Below are 18,841 nucleotides of genomic sequence, written 5' to 3' on the forward strand. Positions count from 1 at the left end.
TTTCAGCCTAGAGTGGGTGCCAATCTTCACACACTTACACACACTTGAGCTTCTTACTGTAAGACTCCATTGTTTTTTGTCTACTCGTTTTTGTTCCCTCAAATGGTCATTTTCCAAGTTCAAGGTAATAAGTTACGAGGTTTCTATGGAAATTTTTCTTCAAAACTCCAGAAAACAATACATTTTGCTGTAGTTAACCACTTGGCACAGTACAATGAATTCCAGGTGCTACACTCAAGGACATCTGTTGAGAGTAAAGCACTTCTCTTTCCTTCACCTTATTATCCAGTGGAAAGAAAGTCTTGCTATTATTGCAAGTGGTAAGTGTCTAAAAGAAGGTAGAATTGGCTCACCTGCTGCTTACTATTTTCTAGTGATACGAAGCACTGAGTGTGGTACAAGGTCTCCAGAAGCCCATACATGTCTAAATCCCATGGTGTGGGTTTGCTGTGCTTAAAACATACTTGACTCAGAATTCACATGCTTTTGTGAAATTTCATTCTAATAGTACAATTTTTTACCCAGGGCAACTTAGTGCTGTGTTTTTTAAATGCAGTCGGTAGAAAATCTGCATTGACCACTTGATAATACCTTTTGCCTTCACGTATCTATGCTAAAAATCTGCAAAGATTTTAAATTATGTAGCTGCAATCTCCCATCAAACAACACTTCCTATGTATTTATGGTGAAAGCATCCTAACACACTTGATTTCTGCTGTTGCTTTTGCTGGACTGGTACTATAGCCAACTATACAATTGTGTTCTAGTTACCACTGCTAGTGTAATAAAGTTAAAACATTTGTTTAGGTGTTTCTACTTCTGTTAAAATCTTCACGTGGTAAATTCAGAGCAGAACATCAAGACTCAAACTCTGTGAGGAAAAAAATATACACAATGTTGTATCAATGAGATTTCTGCTTTTTATGTCTGGGACCCGGACAATCATCATGGGGTGATGAATCATCTTCCCAAGTGATTCACAAAATAGATTCCCCTTAAACTCCTCAATTCATGAGTGCCAAGTTTTCCAGCAGGCTGATCTCAAATTCAACCATGCTAGCCCTATTTGCACTCATGTTTTATTTGTTTCAGCTCAAGATGTGGGACTTTCAAGGAAAATGAAGGGCATGATGTAATCATGATGCTCCACATCAGGAACAGACTCAGCAGTACAGCAACACTTCTGCTACCGGCACAGCGACCTTACTGGCAAATTAAAGCTTTTGAGCCACAATCTTCATCTTTTCACAAAGACACAGAGACCTTATTGCACTGCATCAGGCACATGCATTGTGTTCCTTCTCATCTGAAGGCAGACTCAGGTTATTGCATTTGGATTTTTTTCCTACTACTGGCTTTGAGACCAAACTTTATTCTTAAATATTACCCACTACTTCAATATTTTAATTAATTCTTGCAAAATATTTTAGTAAGTACTGCAACTGTGGTTTAATTCTGTAAATATATGGCTCTAATTATAGACCCTTAGTGTATTCAAAATCATAGCAGCCAGTGTATTTGACAAATACATCCATTTTCTCCTATTCTAGGCAAGGCATACAAGAAAACAGGAGTTCTTTTATTCAACTTTTTCAAGTTAATAGATCTGACTTGGGCAGGCACTCCTGTAGTCATGGTGATTTCTGAATAGTTCTACTTAATCCTTCCAAGTCTTCTGAAGTAAGGTCTGTAGGTAGTACCCCATTCTCCTCAGTAGTTCTCTATTGTCTGAATTGTCCAGCAGGTAAATTGAGTTTGTTCGAATAATCCTGGGACTGAGGTAAGGACTGAATTGTATCCTGCCCAGCTGTATTAGATACAACCAAGAATCTCAGGCATTTATCCCAACTGCTGTTCATTTCTTTTAAAGGAATTGTACTTCTAGGATTTACATCGTTTTGCATCCTGTATTTCTTTCCTGCTGTACCCTAGAAGAACTGCTTCAAGACATCTACAAGATTCTTCAATTCCACTGAATCCGGACAGAAAAACATCAACTCCATAGATGACTGATCTTCATAAATTAGCTTGAACAGCAATGTTCTCCCTTTTTCCAATTAAATTTGGTGAAAACAAGAATTAAGAAGGGTGTAGGTCAGAGTGAAGGATAGCCTGAGGCTTCTTGAGGTTTTTGACCTATTCCTTCCAGACTGGTATGATTATGCTGACACTTGGCAATAAAATCTTGTTACATAAATTATTTCAACAGCATAGCCATATTAGAATTATAAAAGAGCTTCTCCAGGCTTTATCAATGTCACTTGATTATTCACTTTCTGAAGCACAAAGTATTTTTGCATGGATCATACGTACATATGTAGTGTGCCTTTGTATTTTTATGTTCCTGTTGAAACTTGTTTTGGCACAATGAAAACTTGTTTTGAAAATACTGAACACCTACAACAATACCTTCTGGATGCCAGATGAGAGGATTTGTCCTCCTGTGACCACACAGGCACATCCAGCTGGTTTGGTCATGTAACTCCCAATACTTCACCTCCTGTACAGAAGGTATTTACCGTAACTTTCGAAACTTTCAAAATTTGCTGTTTCTGACAGAACAAAATCAAAGATGCCAACCTGTCTTTTTTTTAATATATATAATTGTTTTCTTTCTAAATTCCTTTTGTCAGGACCTACCTAATTTAATATCATTAGCACTAATTAACAAAAGGAACTTAAATTAATAAATTGTTACATTAATTCCAACAGTGGGTATGTATTTAGGTCATATTCCATGTAACTGCTCATTAGGTCCTTAACCTGTACTTACGCCCTCCTCCAGCATCTCTATGCCTTGCACTGAACAAGGACTGAATGCAGAAGTGTGGAAATTTACTGAAAGCCCATTCTTTTAATAGGCCTCAAGCCAAAGTTTGAGGTGTAGCTTTTTCCTTTAAAACTCAGACACGAGACATTTGAACCTCTTTGCTATTTTTACTATATATAATGCATTAAAAACATATTTCCATTGGGTGAACCATGTTGTCTATTTATTCACAGGCACTTCCATAGCATTCCTCACCACGCTAAAGATACATGAGCACTCACAGCAAAGCTGAATAACCCCAGCTCCTGCTTTGGGATAACTATGGGGTAACAGGAGATTGACTCTACAGCAGACATTTTATGACACCTGTATTAGGAGAAAATGATTGTTGTATCATTCTCTCCACATCTAAGATATTACAGAAACTGAAGTGACAAATAGTTCGCAGCACTCTAACTTTTGATTCCCTAGCTGGAACTGGGCTTGTAGCAGGCAGGCCCACAACAGGGCTGGGTGCCAGGTGGCAAAGGCTCAGGAGCTAATTATAATCAGGACTATTATGGAATGCACCAGGCAATCAGGAGACAGCAGCATTTCTAAAACACCACTCAAATCCGAACATCACAAAAATTTATCCAAGCACAGTGGCAGAATGACATAGGTACCTTCCAGGATTTCTTTCTCACTTCAAATATACATAACCATACTTGGCATGTATTCATGTTTCTAAAGTAAGATTCTTGATGGTATGCTCTTTGGGATGTGGTTTTAATTTCCTTACTAGGCAGCTTTATCTATAGCAAATATTTTGCTTTTATGTGAAACACAATGTCTACACAGTTCTCCATTTTATACACCTCCAGAACTGGTGATGCCAAGCAAACATCTGAAGTGTTTATACAACAGCAAGACAATAGTTCTTAAATTATGGCTACTGTAACTGCTTAAACACACAAATGTACAAAGGAGTCAGTGCACAATGCCATTATGCTGCTAGCAATTTTTTTTCCCACGTGCCAAAACAAATGCATCACAATCCCTCTTCCTCTTCTAATACTTCTCTCTCTCTCTACCTCCTTTTATTGTGAACTACCTACGAGGAGATTAGTAAACTTCTTATGCCTATTTCTATCTGCCAGTCTATGCAAGGCACTGACTGTGCAACCAGGCTGATGGACAGAACAGTAGTCAAGCATCAAGAGAACTGGAGGTCTGCAGTGGGCAGCCATCAAAACGTAAGTTTTTGAGAAATACGGTTGTTTTCAGCTTAGTTTATAATATTGCACAACAGAAACAGTCTCCAAAATTACAAACAAACCAAAACATGTGCTACCGAAATCATAACAGGAAATAGAAGTGGCAGAACTAGTGAAATCAAGTACACATCAGAAGTTTAAACGTTAAAATTCACTCAAATCCAAAAGCTGTTTTCTGTATTTTACTAACAATATCTTTTTGCTCCAGAAGTTCTTTCTGGAGTTATTGCCATTTCTGATTCAAGTCACACAGAAAGGTACAAAAAATGGTTATATTTAGACATGTTTTTCAACAGTTTGGTGATTGCAGAATTAACAGGTGGCTTTAATCCGTATGAAGCAAACAGAAATAAAAATTAAATTTTCATTTTTTTATACATTTGCATCTGTTCCAAAAACCTATGGTGTCAATTGATCTTATAAATAAAGTGAAGAATTCAACATTGGTTTGCTGTAAAAGTTAAGATGACTTTGCTGCCCAACTTACCATAAAGCAAAATGAATTCTGACAATCTGTTCAAAGCACGAAACAACCATAAATATAACAATCTGACTAAAAGCAAAATATAAAGGAAGAGAGTTCTAGGGAACTTCTGTGGAGCCAGGATTGCAGATCATTATGTAGGCTGGCAATTAATGTTTATTTTAAAGCAGCAGCATAAGTAGGGTCATCACTTTGCAAAGGATGCTAACTTTGGTTCCAAGAATATATGCATTCCCAAATGTATGGACCTTTACTGACAATTACAGATAAAAATTACAGCTACTGGACATAATCAGTTAATATAGACCAAGGCCAGTAACTATGAAAGCAAATTTTAAAAATCATCTGGAAATCAAGATTCTGGTATTTAATGTCTCACAGATTTATGATATAGATATTTAAAAATTTACAAAGGTGTATTGCACAGATACAGTGAATCTGTGTTCCAAAGCATGCATAGAAAAATGAACCTCTCATTTTGAAACAGTTTCATCAATGCCTTCTGCTTGCCAGTCAGTTCAAGAGATAAAACACTTCACTTCCTTCACCTTCTCCACAATGTACATAAATAGATTTACTTCAGTCAGTTGAAAGCCTGTGGTCTTAGATCATAGCAAATTTTGCTTCTGCTTTCTTAACTTCCATTTTCCCCACAGGGTAGTGAGTGTCTGTGAAGGGTGCATTGGAATATCTCTGTCACAGCATGGTCACTCCATTTCCTTATCAGTGGATCATGAGAATGATATTCCAAGGCCATCATGGAAAAACTCAGTCTTCATAGAGTCTTTTTAAATAGAGTGTTAATTTGCAGGAAATTTCCAGTCCTATGAGCTACAGCATGACAAGTCTCCTCTATTTTTCCTAGTTGCTGAAGTGTCATAGCCATATTTTTCCACTCCAGGTAAAGGTTAACTTTTTAAAGGGATAGTGTTTATTCAAGACACATATTATTTCCTCTCATCTAGGCTACGTAAACGCACAATGAGCTCTACTGTTGGAGAGCAATTATTAAACAAACTCTTTATTAGATTTGAAGGAGAGAGTCAATGTGAGACAAGATGCAACTAGGAACCTCTTCAAAGCATAAAAGGCAAGGTAAAGAATGTGTGAAAGTAGTGATGATATTAAGTAGTAAGAGAAAGCAGGAAAGACTGGGCAAGAATACATTCAGGATTGAAGCTTGTAAGGAAAGACAAGTGTAGAGATGCAAGAAGAGAGGAGCTCACAGTAGTAATAAAATTTGAATTATCTTTAAGAGATTATTGAATCCCTTAATTGTAGTTCAGAGGCAGAAATGAAGAGTTACACCACAGATGCATCCATAACGAGTCTGACAACCAGCATCCCTGAAAACAAAGTTTGCTTGCAGGTGAAAGTACTGATTTCATCATGCCATTCGCTTTGCTTTGCCAGATTGCTTATCAACAGGGGCCGAAGGCAACATACCAAACCATAAAAGAAACCTCCTTGGATATTCATTAGGACAAACCAGTCAGAAGGAAATGGATGAGATGCCACACATCTGTGATTATATAAAACATATTAAAGCAGTTGTTTCTCCGTGCTATTCAAAAGATATATATTTGCTATTAGAAGTAAAAAAAAAAAATGTTCAAAAGGTTGGAGACCCATACAGAGGGGAAAACCTGACAGAAACAAACCTTAACACTAACAAGAAAATACAGAATAAAACAAATAAAAAATTAATTTGAGGAACAAATTAGCTCTGGCCCTCGAAATAAACACTAGTCAAACAGTATAAAATGTGGTCAAAAAGTAAAAAGAATGCTCAGGAGAACTGAAGTCACAAAGAATAAATGAAATGGAGGAGCTTGAAGAGGCTGCCATACCAGAATCCTGCTTTCCAAGAGATGTACCAAAAGATCTGACTCATGCAGAAATGTCAGCCAAAAAGGTAATGAGCAAATGAACAAAACACAACCAAATCAGCAGCCCCAGATTACATTCACACCCAAGTTCTAGAGAAACTCAAGTGTGAGAAAGTTAAACTCTTAAATAGCTTGTAACCTCCTGCTTAAAACATCTTGGTACCAGAGAAGTCTGATGTCAATTAAAAAAAAGGTCTGGAGGTCTGGGAGGATAGAAGGAACTCAGTGTGACCCAATGAATCTCATGTCCATACCTTACAAATTGGCAGAGACTGCTAACAGAAACCATAAATTCATAAAAAGTCCAAAATTAGTGGACTCAAGTAAATATGATATATTCGGTAGGAGCCAAACCTGTGCTTCTCAAGTCTCCTATTTTCTTAAGGTATCAAAACCACATGGACAAGAGAAATTCAAGTGACACACACTGTTCAACTTACCTACAGGTATTTGGGAAGGTTTTTCAAAGGCACAAAACCACCTGAATTACCACAGAAGGAGAGAAGATTCATGAATGGATAAATAGCAGGTCAAGATACAAAGAAAAGGACAGGAATAAATGATGAACACCATTAGGGTGAAGTCACCTGAGAAGTGCACAGAAATGGGTGTTCTGTGATCAACACAACAACACAGACCTGTGTTGTTCATATTTCTACATGATGCAGAAGTGAGCAAAGGAAGATGGACAGGTTTGTTAATGCTAACAATTTAGTCAGGGAAGGGAAAATGAGGCACAATTATGAGGAACTGCAGATAGTTCTTATAGTACTGGAGACTAGGAGATAACATACCAGATGAAAAGTCAATATTGACAAACATGAAAGGAGAAATATGTGAGGAAAAAGACATAATTTTACTTACACAAAAAACACAGGCTCGGAAAAACAGACACAAAGGAGATGTTGGTGCTAAAATGACGCTGTAACTAACCTTCATCTGTATGCAAAGAAACAAATCAGATGTTATTAGAACCAGAACAGAGAGTAAACTGGACAATATCACTACATCATCATATAAATGCACGGGGAATGTATCATGAGTAACACACAGCTCCCTGCCTCAGAAGGAAAATCACAGAAACAGTAAAGTGAGAAAGAAGTGGGACAAGGGTGATCAGAAACATGGAGAGGTTCTGGAGAAGGAAGGAGTGAGCAGAGCAAGAGAAAAGGTGACAAAAGAGACATGAAGAGGTTCATAAAACAAAGGTTATGGAGGGGATCAGCAGATTAACTTTGTGCTGCCTCTCTTCATACAAGAGGTAGAGGGTAACAACTTGAGCTAGGAGGAGGCAGGAATGCAAAAAAGCCAACAGAGTTTGTTATTCACACCACACCTGTGTGATCCCTTGCCACAGAATTATATGATGTTATGATGTTGGTACAAAAAGCAAGCAAATAGAAGGAAAGCTACGTAGGGTTACTTAACAGAAATGCTTACTTAACAGTAACTTAACTTGCACAGTAACAGTTACTTAACAGTACTGGATAAAGAAATCTTTGAGGATGGTGGAACATCCAGTGAAAATATGACTACATGCTCTTCCATGCTTTTCCACAAGCATCCACTACTACCTATTGATACAGACATGATAGTGGGCTAAATGAATGCAGAGTTTTACCTAGCTTAATGGAACAATTTTAAGTATTACTCAAAGGACAAGACTATGGAGTTCACCTACTATTTTTATTTAGTGTTTATTTTGTAACTGATCAAGCAACAGTATTTATCTGGGCTATTAAATCTCAGGCCCTTCCAAACCCATGTATTTCTCTCTACCCTTTTATCTCGAGAAAGGGAGGACATTTCTTTGCATAAGTTCCTAACTGTAATTTAATGCTTTAATATAGAACTAGCAGCTTTCATAAATGTATAATGGAGATCTCTAATAAAGCCAAATCAGACAGTGACTGTGTTTCACAGTATTTCTAGAACGCCACTTAATCCCAGTTATCCAAGAACCACCTACATTAAATTCTAACCTTTCATTCCTACAAAGCAGTTGTCTTCCAGCAAAGTGCTATTATATTCCACTTCTATCATGCCAACTTCTCCAATCTCTTCTGTGCATTTCCCTTGTCAATATAGGAGTGTACTTTTTTTGCAGAAAGAATATTTACTATATATCAAAACGCACATATGTACAGTTCACACATATACAGTTATCTATACAAAATCACAGAAAAACTAATTGCCTAACAGATTTTATTTCTAGGCACTTCCTATAGCACCTATACTCCTCATCTTTAAATAGTTGTTTTTCTTTCCTACAGTCAAAGCTTTAATGAGAAGTGACCAGAAACAAATACCCAGGCCCTTCTGTCTTGGCTGAAATCCACATAATGCATGACAGCACTGAAGATCCCTGGCAGGCACCTGTCAGAAACTAACATACCATAACTTAAGAGTCAGACTTAATTATCCAGGGAGACATCTAAAGAAAACTACATGAAAAATATGACTCCAGAAGTGCAACTATCATGTGTATGTACTGTATTCTGTAGTGTATGCAGAGGAACTATGTAAAAATAATGTCTTGGGAAAATGCTAATTAAAGTCCTATCTAATTCACCTATTATATCTTAAAATCAAAATAATTTTGTTATTAAGTTTTGCTGGTAAATCAACTGCAGAACACACTACAAGCATAAGTGCAATCAGTATTTTAACAAATGGAGCTTTTTCCATTTTCCTTTCTACTGTTCCCATATAATTCTGATCAGCTGACACTCCCACAGTTTTGATTTAATGGTCTATAAAATCAAATTAACTTCTTCATAAGCTTCACCCGTCTGGGTCGCCACATCTCTGCTTGTTATGGCTGTCACAGTGTATTGGCCCTTTCCTGTTCTGAAGAGTGGCCCACCAGCGGCAACAAAGTGTCAGCTACACTCGATTTCAGGCAAGAAAATCACTTCAGTTCAGTTTCTGATGCAAAACTATCAAAAATCAGAGTTAAATGAGTGACCCAGCTCACCACCTCAGCCCTTAGTTGTACCTATCCTGGTGTTCTTCTCCACAAAGAATCCTCTGAGCCTTGCAAATGTTTGAACGCATGCACACACACCTAGGGAAGAACGATGTTCCTGGCTTCTATGCTTCTGTTCCTTATTCTCATTTTTATGAAATTCCTTTTAAGTTTAAGGTAACACACAACAAAGACTGTCATGAAAAAAGCTTCGTGAGGTGAGTATATGTAATGCAAATAAGTTAGTTTTTGGAAAACTGCTCTTTAAAGATGACTAATGTCATAATGTGTTTTCATTAACATGAAAATCACATAATACAGGCAAATACAATTTGATACTTTTACAAATAAGCAAAAGAACCCCTTAAATACAATCCAAAGAATAAAAAAATATTTATTACCTTAATTACACCTATCAAGAAGAGAAGATTGTAAAAAGGGTGCAATATTTACATGTAAATTTTACAGTGAGATTCATGGTAGCATAGCTGGAACTCAAAAGTTTCATTAAAATTGTGAAACTTGTTATTTTAAAAGAATTTGAAATATAGTAATAGATATTCTGCCTAAAATGTGAAAGAAATCTGAATAATAATAAAAAAAATGGACAAGTTGAAACTGGTTAATGTCAAAATAACAAAAAAAAAAATCACTAGGGTACTCAAAATTTACTGAATACAACAGCAAGTCTTTGACATACTACAACTGATGTCTAAACAGCAACCCAAAAACTGTCCCTTTTTCTTTTCAAATATCCTTTTATTAGACTAAGAAATGCAATTTTTAAACTTGTAAATGTAATCATGGAATCACAGAACTGTTAAGGTTGGAAAAGACCACCAAGTTCATAGAGTCCAACCATTAACCCATCATTGCCAAGCCCACCACTAAACCATGTCCCTAAGTGCCACATCCACACACCTTTGAAACACCTCCAGGGGTGGTGACTTCACTACTTCCCTGGGCAGCCTTGCTTGACAACCCTTTTGGGGAAGAAATTTTTCTTAATATCCAATCTAAACCTCCCCTGGCACAACTTGAGGCCATTTCCTCTTTTCCTATCACTTGTCATCTGGGAGAAGAGGCCAACCCCCACCTGGCTACAGCCTCCTTTCAGGCAGTTGTAGAGAGTGATAAGGTGCCTCCTGAGCCTCCTTTTCTCCAGACTGAACACCCCCAACTCCCTCAGTCACACCTCACAGCACTTGTACTCCAGACCCTTCCCCAGCTCTGTTGCCCTTCTCTGCACATGCTCCAGCATCTCAGTGTCTTTCTTGTAGTGGGGGGCTCAATTATTCACATGACACACATCATCTAACTTGATGATACTCAAGGAAAAGGTATCGCTGAGGCTGAAAATGCTATGGCCCAGTTCACCAGCCTGACACTTCCTAACCATGGCACACTTTTGCTGAGCACAAACTGAAGCTGCAGCCATGCTGGGGATACATACGTGGCTTGCACAAGATGTGCCTGCATATTCCTGAAGATGCACTTGACCTCACAGCAGAGCAACAGCCAATATACAGTTGAGAGTACTTGAGCCCTTTTAAGCTTTCACCCTCTGAATGCCCTAAGGGATATATAAAATTCATACCACATTCAGCAAACACCGATGAATGCTCAGGGATAACAATCTTATTCAGAAACCCGTTTTATCAGCCAGTTTGGAAAGAAAGGGAATATGAACCCTTGGAAAAACTTCTTATTGTGATACCAGTTTTCCATGCTCCTGCTATTTTTAATGATGAGTAGGTGGATTTATGTAGGATAAAACAGTAAACTGAGTTTTAACTTGGTCTCCCCTGAAGTATGACCTAAGTCTACAGAGCAGCACTGGGTCGGACAGAAATTGGGCCAGAGTACATTTAAGAACTGAATTTCATTTGTATAAACAAACAAGCTTTATTTACAGTATTCCTCCATAAAATCCCAGGCTTCAAGTCTGCATGTTCTTTAAAGACTCCATTTATGTACACTTGAATGCCTTTTTAAGCAAGAAGACAAGAAAGCTTTCCCATGGAAACTGCACAGAGATGTTTTACTTCACACATACACCACAAACAAGGCTGCTAACTTTCCATAATTTACTGTATTTTCTTAGGCTTGCCATTGTATTTTAGGACCAAATCTTTTGGAGAAGCTGCTTACGCAGGAGGCCACAGACATAAAAATAAATGACCTAAAAGAGGCAAAGCCTGAGATACCAACTGAGAGGAAATGGCATCCCAGCAGCTTGTAAGGAAATTTTAATGTTTTTGGTTTCCCTGTTTCTAGCTGGAGGAACAGGTTAAAATTTTGTGTTAGCTGAGAAACAAGCAATCTGGAGGCAATTGAAATCACATTATTAAATCAGGACTTGATTCATCCTTCAGAATTAAATAAAGCCAGAGGGCAATCCCTGGGCTAAGACAATAGCAAGCTTCAGTTACCAGATGCTATCTCTCAGTGAAGAATCTAAGTCAGTGGGCTGCAAAGGAGCCCAGTGATTTTAAAATCTGCCTAAGAGGACACAGAAAAAGAGAGTCTGACTTCATGGACTTTATCAAGACAGATATAAATTGGTCCAATTACTTCAGCAAGAACATGAACAGTTTTTCTCTCTGAATAAAAAAGATCCAGCTAAACTGATACTCTGATATGGGAATTTGCCTTTTAGATTTAGTGATATGTCTCTAGGTGTGAATGCATGCAATCTACTTTTATATGTATGCATTTTAGGGGAGTAATTTTGCTCCTACCTATAGTTACTCCTGATTATTTCAAGGCTACAGCAAAGGGTTAAGTTCTAACTTCAAAAGAGATGCCTACTTCTGCTGGGGGCCACAAAGATAAGCAAGGATACCAAGACTTTCAAGTTTGGTCCCTGCACTGAAGGAACTGGATGGGCTCACCTGTTTGGGAAAAAAACCCCAACAATCCACAGCAAAACAACCTTGGAAGAAGGCTGGGCACAGAATCAAAGTCCCTTTGGAATGAACTTATGACAGCTCTGCCCATGAATAAGCAGGCTGTGTTGAGTTGCTGAAAACAGAGGCAAGGCTTGCCAAAACTGAGGATGAAGAAATCTGTGACTGATGCCGTTTCAAACCTGATGATTCTTCTACAGTTAGTGCAAGAGCAAGCAAAAGCTGCTCTTGACTGTGTTTTTAGCCCCAGAGAGGAAGATAGTGTACTGGTCCCTGAAGTTTGAGAAGAAGGGTGAAGAATTTGGTCAGATACTGGAACACCAAGCGGGAGATCCTGTGGCCCTAGAGCAATGGCCAGGAAGATAAACAGAGATGTTTTGTCTCAAAGAATGCTAAGCACTTGGGAGACCATTTTGCTAAGAGGGAAAAAGACTGTATATAAGCACAACCTAATTGACAGTATTTAGGAACACAAACAAGTTGTCTCTGATTTAACAAGGGCTAAATTTACTTCAGCAGAGCAGAATGACATTGTTTCTCAAGAGTAAATAATGCATTATTTTTTCTGTTTTTATTTGGGAAGTTTTCATGTGGTGTTTGAACTAAAACATTTCTTTAGAATGCTTTCCTATATATCAACATATATTCCCATATAGTTGGTCCATAACATGTCTGTGGTAAAAATAAAATAGAATAAGAAGTTATTTGGTTGTGTTGAAACACACTAACCTATACTGAGAAGCCCCAGCAAATATTTTAAACACTGTTTACATAAGATGCTCAATTGTGTTAAAAATCTTTCTTAAAATACGCTCACACGTATCATAACATCATACTTGTCTTGATACAGATTTATTTATGGTACCTACTCAGGAATCACTAGCTGTTCCTGCAAGCCAAGCGCTTTTAACTGGAGCAGCTTCTCTGTCTCTTTGCAGCTCAATGATTGCTATTTCAGACATCTCAGCACACTGTCTTCCCCCGCTTCTCATCATCCTTCTCATATTACGTATCCAGTGTAAAACTCAAATGAACAGGCTCAAACGTAAGAGTGAATAACCTCACCAGAAGTACATGTGATAGTAAGTGTACACATTTAGTGCTTTTTATCAAAACTGTTGTAATACTTCTAAATTTCAAGTGCAGGGCAGAGAAGTCCATTTGTATACACCCACTCATAAGTGAATGCACTTAGCAGACAGCACATAGGTACTTGTAAGCTTTCAGCTACAAAAGAAATGCATTTTGTAATATGGTCATAAAAAAAGCCACAGCTATTGTTTCTTCTTCTTCTTCTTTTTCTTTTTTTTTTTTTAATAAACAAAATACTCATAATATCCTGCTAGAGAAAAGAGGAAATTCCACACACACACAAAATCATCAAGAAATGATGCTCCTATAAACAGTATGGTGCCAAAACCAAATACTAGCAAAAAAAATTTTTTTACAATGCATCAAAATCCCAAATTAAATGTTACTTGATGTTGTCCATAGAATTTAAATTAGTATGAAAATCTACAAATGCATCAGTCAATTGTTGTTTGCTTCCATCATTTCCAAATTACAGTCTCTGACCATGCCACTCATTTGATTTACTCAGCCTGAACTATTTTTGTTTCGACTCTTCTTTATGCATATTTGCTGATTTAATTTAATCTTCTGACTGTCATTCAAAACGTTCATCCCAATACGCCTTTTGATTTATGCAGTTTGATGCTTTTACATGCTGAACAACTCATTATGAGCCTGCTTAAATCTCTTACTGTTCTAACATTTTTACACTTTGCAAAATCAAAATTCTGCAGCAAGGCTGCTTCCCATGTTTTCCCATTCAGGTAAAATCTGTTCTGCTTCATGAGAAGACAGGGACAATATCTAGCTTTGGGGACACCACTGTCTATGGCAGCTTGCCCTTGCAACAGAACCCTTCTGTGAGGCTGCCCTGTCATCATTAACTAAAGGGGTACACAGACTGAAGTGGTCTCTCCTTAGCCCAAAACAAGGGCTTGCAGAAAAAATATAGAGGAAGGAGACAGAGATTCTCTGTTTCCATCCAACAAAAAAGCAATAAAGCAAGAGATATTCAGATTTTTAGATAACTTTCTCAAGATCTGATAGGACTGCCTCCTATGCTGGAATGGTGGTTTGCTCTACCTCCTTCTGTTCTTCCATGTCTTTTCATTACAGCCTAATTCCAGATCTTTCAGGTTTTTCTTCCTTGCTCTCTCCAGCTCACATGCTTCCCTTCAGGGTCCCCTCAACACCCACACAACCCCAGGGAGTTACCTTAACTGACTGCTACCATGCAGGTTACTCCTGCTGGGGGCTATCTCGTCTACTTAGACTGGAAGTCCTCTGGAGTAGAGACTGTCACCACTCCGTGCCATACAAAGCCCAGCAGGAAGAGCCTTCTTTTGTTCAGTCCTCTGGCACTAATATAATAAGCATGAGTATCTGTCTACACTCACCTACAGGAACACCAGGACTCAGAGCTTTTGTAACACTGAAAATGTACACTTATATCCATGAAATTTCTACCCACCAAGGACCATGAGACAAATGGAATGCTTAGTAGGAAACAGCAATCTGACTTACTTTGCTCTCTTGGCCATTTCATTGCCATCCCATCGGGGGCTGTATGGGTAATTCTTCTGGGCCTGGGAGTACAGCTGGCCACTGTTAGTGAAGTGGTAGACGGACTGAAACGTTAGGGTTGGCTGGTCTCGAGGAAAGTACAGGGGAAGGTCAACTGCAATTCAGGAAGAAAAAAAGGTCATTAAAAAATACACCAGGGTATTTTTTTCCTTTTTTCTTATTGGGAATATATCAGACCATTCTATTGGTTTAAAGGTGTCAGAAAAGGAGAAACTCATGGTTAGTTCTAAAACATCCTTCTGCATCTCTTATAAGTAATGATTCCAACCTATTGGCTGTATGGGACACTTTGCTTTACCAAAACACTTTTGTAAAGTACATGATTTAAAAAAAAGTTTAGCTCGTGCATTGCTATGTTAATCATAAAATTTCCACCAGAATTATTTAGTTATTAAAAAAAATTACTTTTATAGTGAAATCTCCCCTTTCAAAAATTCACAAAATACACTGTTATACTTTCCATTAGAAAACCAAATTTATCTTTATCTGCTTTAACCAATATATTTTAGTGTCCCCATGGACATCAAAAGCATTATCCTTCTCATTCTACAGCTGTCTGTGTCCTAAAGTGGTCAAATGATTTGATATAGAATGTAGAAAGATTCAGTCATATGAGCTGGAAAAGATTTCAACTTGCTGTCATCTGCTAGACAAGAAAACACCCACAAAACCAAAAACACACTGCAAAGTCATTAATACCCAAAATATCTCACTAAAAATAAAAATCAGAACCTCTTAGTTCCTTTGCTTATCACTGTCTCATGATCAGCTAGGTCTGGTGGAACAATAAAATAGTCTACAACAGTTAGAAACTGTGTATTTTTTATGGTTAGAACCAGTTTTTAACTTTTTCATTGTTAGAATAATAGTTTGTATTTTCTTTGTCTACTTTTTATTTCAGGAGGCTTGAGAAATATGTAGTTAAATTGAGTTATGACAAGATTTGAGTTACTAATATTAAATGTCTAATCTAATTAACAGAAGAATGTGTATTTCTTTTAAAGGTGTAGGCTTCATTTATAAAGCACCTACAACTTTACTTTTCGCTATCCTCCAAATCACATTTTTTTAATTCTGTACAGCGAAAGAACACTGCAGTGGAATTGTATTTTAAATACTTCCAGAGATTCCAGCACTTCCTATGAAATCCCTGCTCACAGACTGAGGTATCAGTGTAAGGCAGGTTTTATTTTCCAGATTCCATGCTATCATCCTGCTAGTTCCTCCATCTTTCAGTTTATCTAATCACATCGAAATACTCAGATGCACATCAGCCACACCGTATCTCTCTTTTCCCTACACTACCCTCCAAGCTCTAGGAGTAAAAGCGTTTGTAGCCATGAAGCACACTAAATTAAACGCGCTGTTCCAGCCCTAGTCCCGAAACACAACAAATCCTCCCGCGGAGGACGGCGCCTGCTCAGTTCATGACCAGGGTCTGAGCCACACGTGACAGGTCCCGGAGTCCGGGTGACTCAGCCCACACAGCAGCTTCCAGCAGGTATTGAAGCGCTAATGACATGGGCAGAGTTCTGCTAATTTGAGGGCAGATCACTGCTTTAACAAAGGTTAGATTCAAAGATTGCTCTGTCAAATTCCGCTTTAGAATGTGATTACTGAATAACAACCCTGGAAAACATTGGTGTAACGTGGCCATTTATCAGCAAGCAAGCTGTCTCCTCCCCTCACAAATGGTGTGTGTGCCTCGGCCTCTGAAGGACTCTACCACGGAAAAGAGTAAAGAAACAAGGAGACTGATTCTCTATTTAAATATTATAAATATACTACTTCAGCTCTGAGTGCTTATACTGCTTCTCTAGTGCATCTTTTGCCTTCTTAAGTACCAACTCCTTAAGAGAAACCAAGTCTGTATACTTCCGTATTTTATCACCATGTGAGAGGAATAACAAACTTCAGCAAAGCATTCAAGTAATAGTTTGAGCCTTCTACTTAACTTTTTAGTTGAGAATTTCTAACTTCCATTAACTTTCCCTTCAAAACTGCCATCTACATAATACAGGCAAGCAGCAACAGTTTTTTCCATTACCTAAAACTAAAGGTGGGCTCTTAAGACAAAGTATCTAGCACTAGAAGCGCTGCTTAAAATGGATAATTAAGGCAGTGCTCTCATTACAGTGACACCTGTATTTGTTATGAGAAGGTACCACCAAAATATCTTCTATTAACCAAAACCTGTATAGGAATTTTCAGGAATTACTTAGATTATAAACTGATCACATAAATCAGATAATCAAACTAGATTCAAAATTGTGCATCCTACATCTGGACAACAGCAGTATTATCCTGAACTGCAAATACAGTTTTGAAAATTTAAACTGCCTTTGCTTTATAACACTACCCTTCACCTGAAATCGCCAAACTTCCAGTTTTCTAACCCAAGTGTTTCTTTAATACAAGGTGTGGATGTGTCCAGACCAAGTAAAAAAACCTGTCCCTAATTCTGGAACACAACCACACCTAAAAGACCAGTAAACAGGAAATAGCCTTGAGTTTAAAGTGTTATACTTATCTCAAGGTAGCCAGCTATTATTTCAGCAATAGAAAAGGAAGGCAAGAACTTGCTTCCGTCCCAGTGGATGCCCGTCCATTGACACTGTTAGTGCACAGAATGAAAAAAATAAGCAAATACCAATGGTAATTAATGCTGGCAAGGTGTGTTGGACATGAAAGGTCAAATTCTGCCCATAGTCACACACAGTCTGCTAAAGAAAATTTTTCTTTTTACCTGGTCATATGTAGGCAGTCTGACTCTCAATCTGCACATAAATACAAAATCAGATCTGCCTTCATGCAGTATCTAAGGTGACAAAGGTGTTACTGTAATTACATGCAAGACAACATTCACACTTTGCCATGAAAAATGCATCACAGTTAAGAACAACACATCAGTTTTGTAAATTAACACCTGAACTAGGCAAACTGTAAAAGCCTGTGTTGGTTTGGCATGCTAGTTACTTAAGAACTACAAAAACCTATTCATGTTGAATACAAGTACTATTTCCAAATAACAGCTGACTCATAAAGTACCCTGGTGATATGTCTGCAGAAAATAAGCAGATGACTCATGTCTGTAAATTCCTGAAAGTACCAATAGACCCCTTGCTTAGTCATCTTTTGCTTGGATGCTGGGTTCACGAGCTCTGTAAACTATAATGAGAGATCTAGCTCTTAGTAGGACTCTCTCTCCCTTTTTTCCTCTCTTCTAAACAGTGCAAATTATCTCCCTAAAAATAACTTCATCTGCGTAAGTGAGTCACTTCAACTAGCAAGCTTATACAAGTCATGCAGTTAAGCAGTAATATTTGGTTATGAAGGTAAAAATGCTGCTGTCAAACTCAAGATTTAAAATGAAAATTATGTCAGAGGAAGTCCCATTTACCCCTTCTCTCGCAGAAATAGAAACATTTCCTTTGGAAAATTTAAACAATTAGCTCATTCAGGAAAGTAAAGCTTTCTAATTTAGTTCCATGCTCGAAGTAATTTAAATCTTAGGATTTCTTACTTTGGCTCTCCTAAGCATCACACTGTTAATGTAAGAGGAACTCAAAGAAGCAGACTGGAGAAAGAAGCCAGTAAAACACTGCTTTCTCCTACATTGCAATTTACAGATCATTTTTTAAAAGTCAATTTTTAGACAGCCATAGTGTGGGGAAAATCATGTCTTTATGCAAGCTCTACATGAGCAGAACTTGGAGGGCTGTTTATGGGTAATTAAGCATTGAGTAAATTCTTCACTGACTGAACCCTAATTTTCCCACACAGTTCATAAGAAAGCAAAAGAAAAAGGACTTGCTTGTTGAGAATGAGTCATGTTGTAAAGAAACTTAATTACAGTTTATAAATAGTTGAAGTTGCTCTCTTTTTGAAATGTAAGAAACTATCTAGAAGT

General features: G+C 37.7%; 1 protein-coding gene across 2 annotated transcripts in view; it reads right to left on the reverse strand.

Annotated features, from left to right (window-relative positions):
• The window catches only part of BABAM2 (BRISC and BRCA1 A complex member 2), a 171,784-nt gene that overhangs the window by 15,589 nt on the left and 137,354 nt on the right, over positions 1-18,841 (reverse strand). For both annotated transcript variants that reach the window (XM_039569042.1, XM_010393724.4), the window contains exon 11: positions 14,872-15,025. In XM_039569042.1, coding sequence (XP_039424976.1) covers positions 14,872-15,025 — 154 coding nt within the window. The remainder of the gene's footprint in view (positions 1-14,871; positions 15,026-18,841) is intronic.

Source organism: Corvus cornix, chromosome 3 (assembly GCF_000738735.6).
Source record: "Corvus cornix cornix isolate S_Up_H32 chromosome 3, ASM73873v5, whole genome shotgun sequence".
NCBI classification, from domain to species: domain Eukaryota; kingdom Metazoa; phylum Chordata; class Aves; order Passeriformes; family Corvidae; genus Corvus; species Corvus cornix.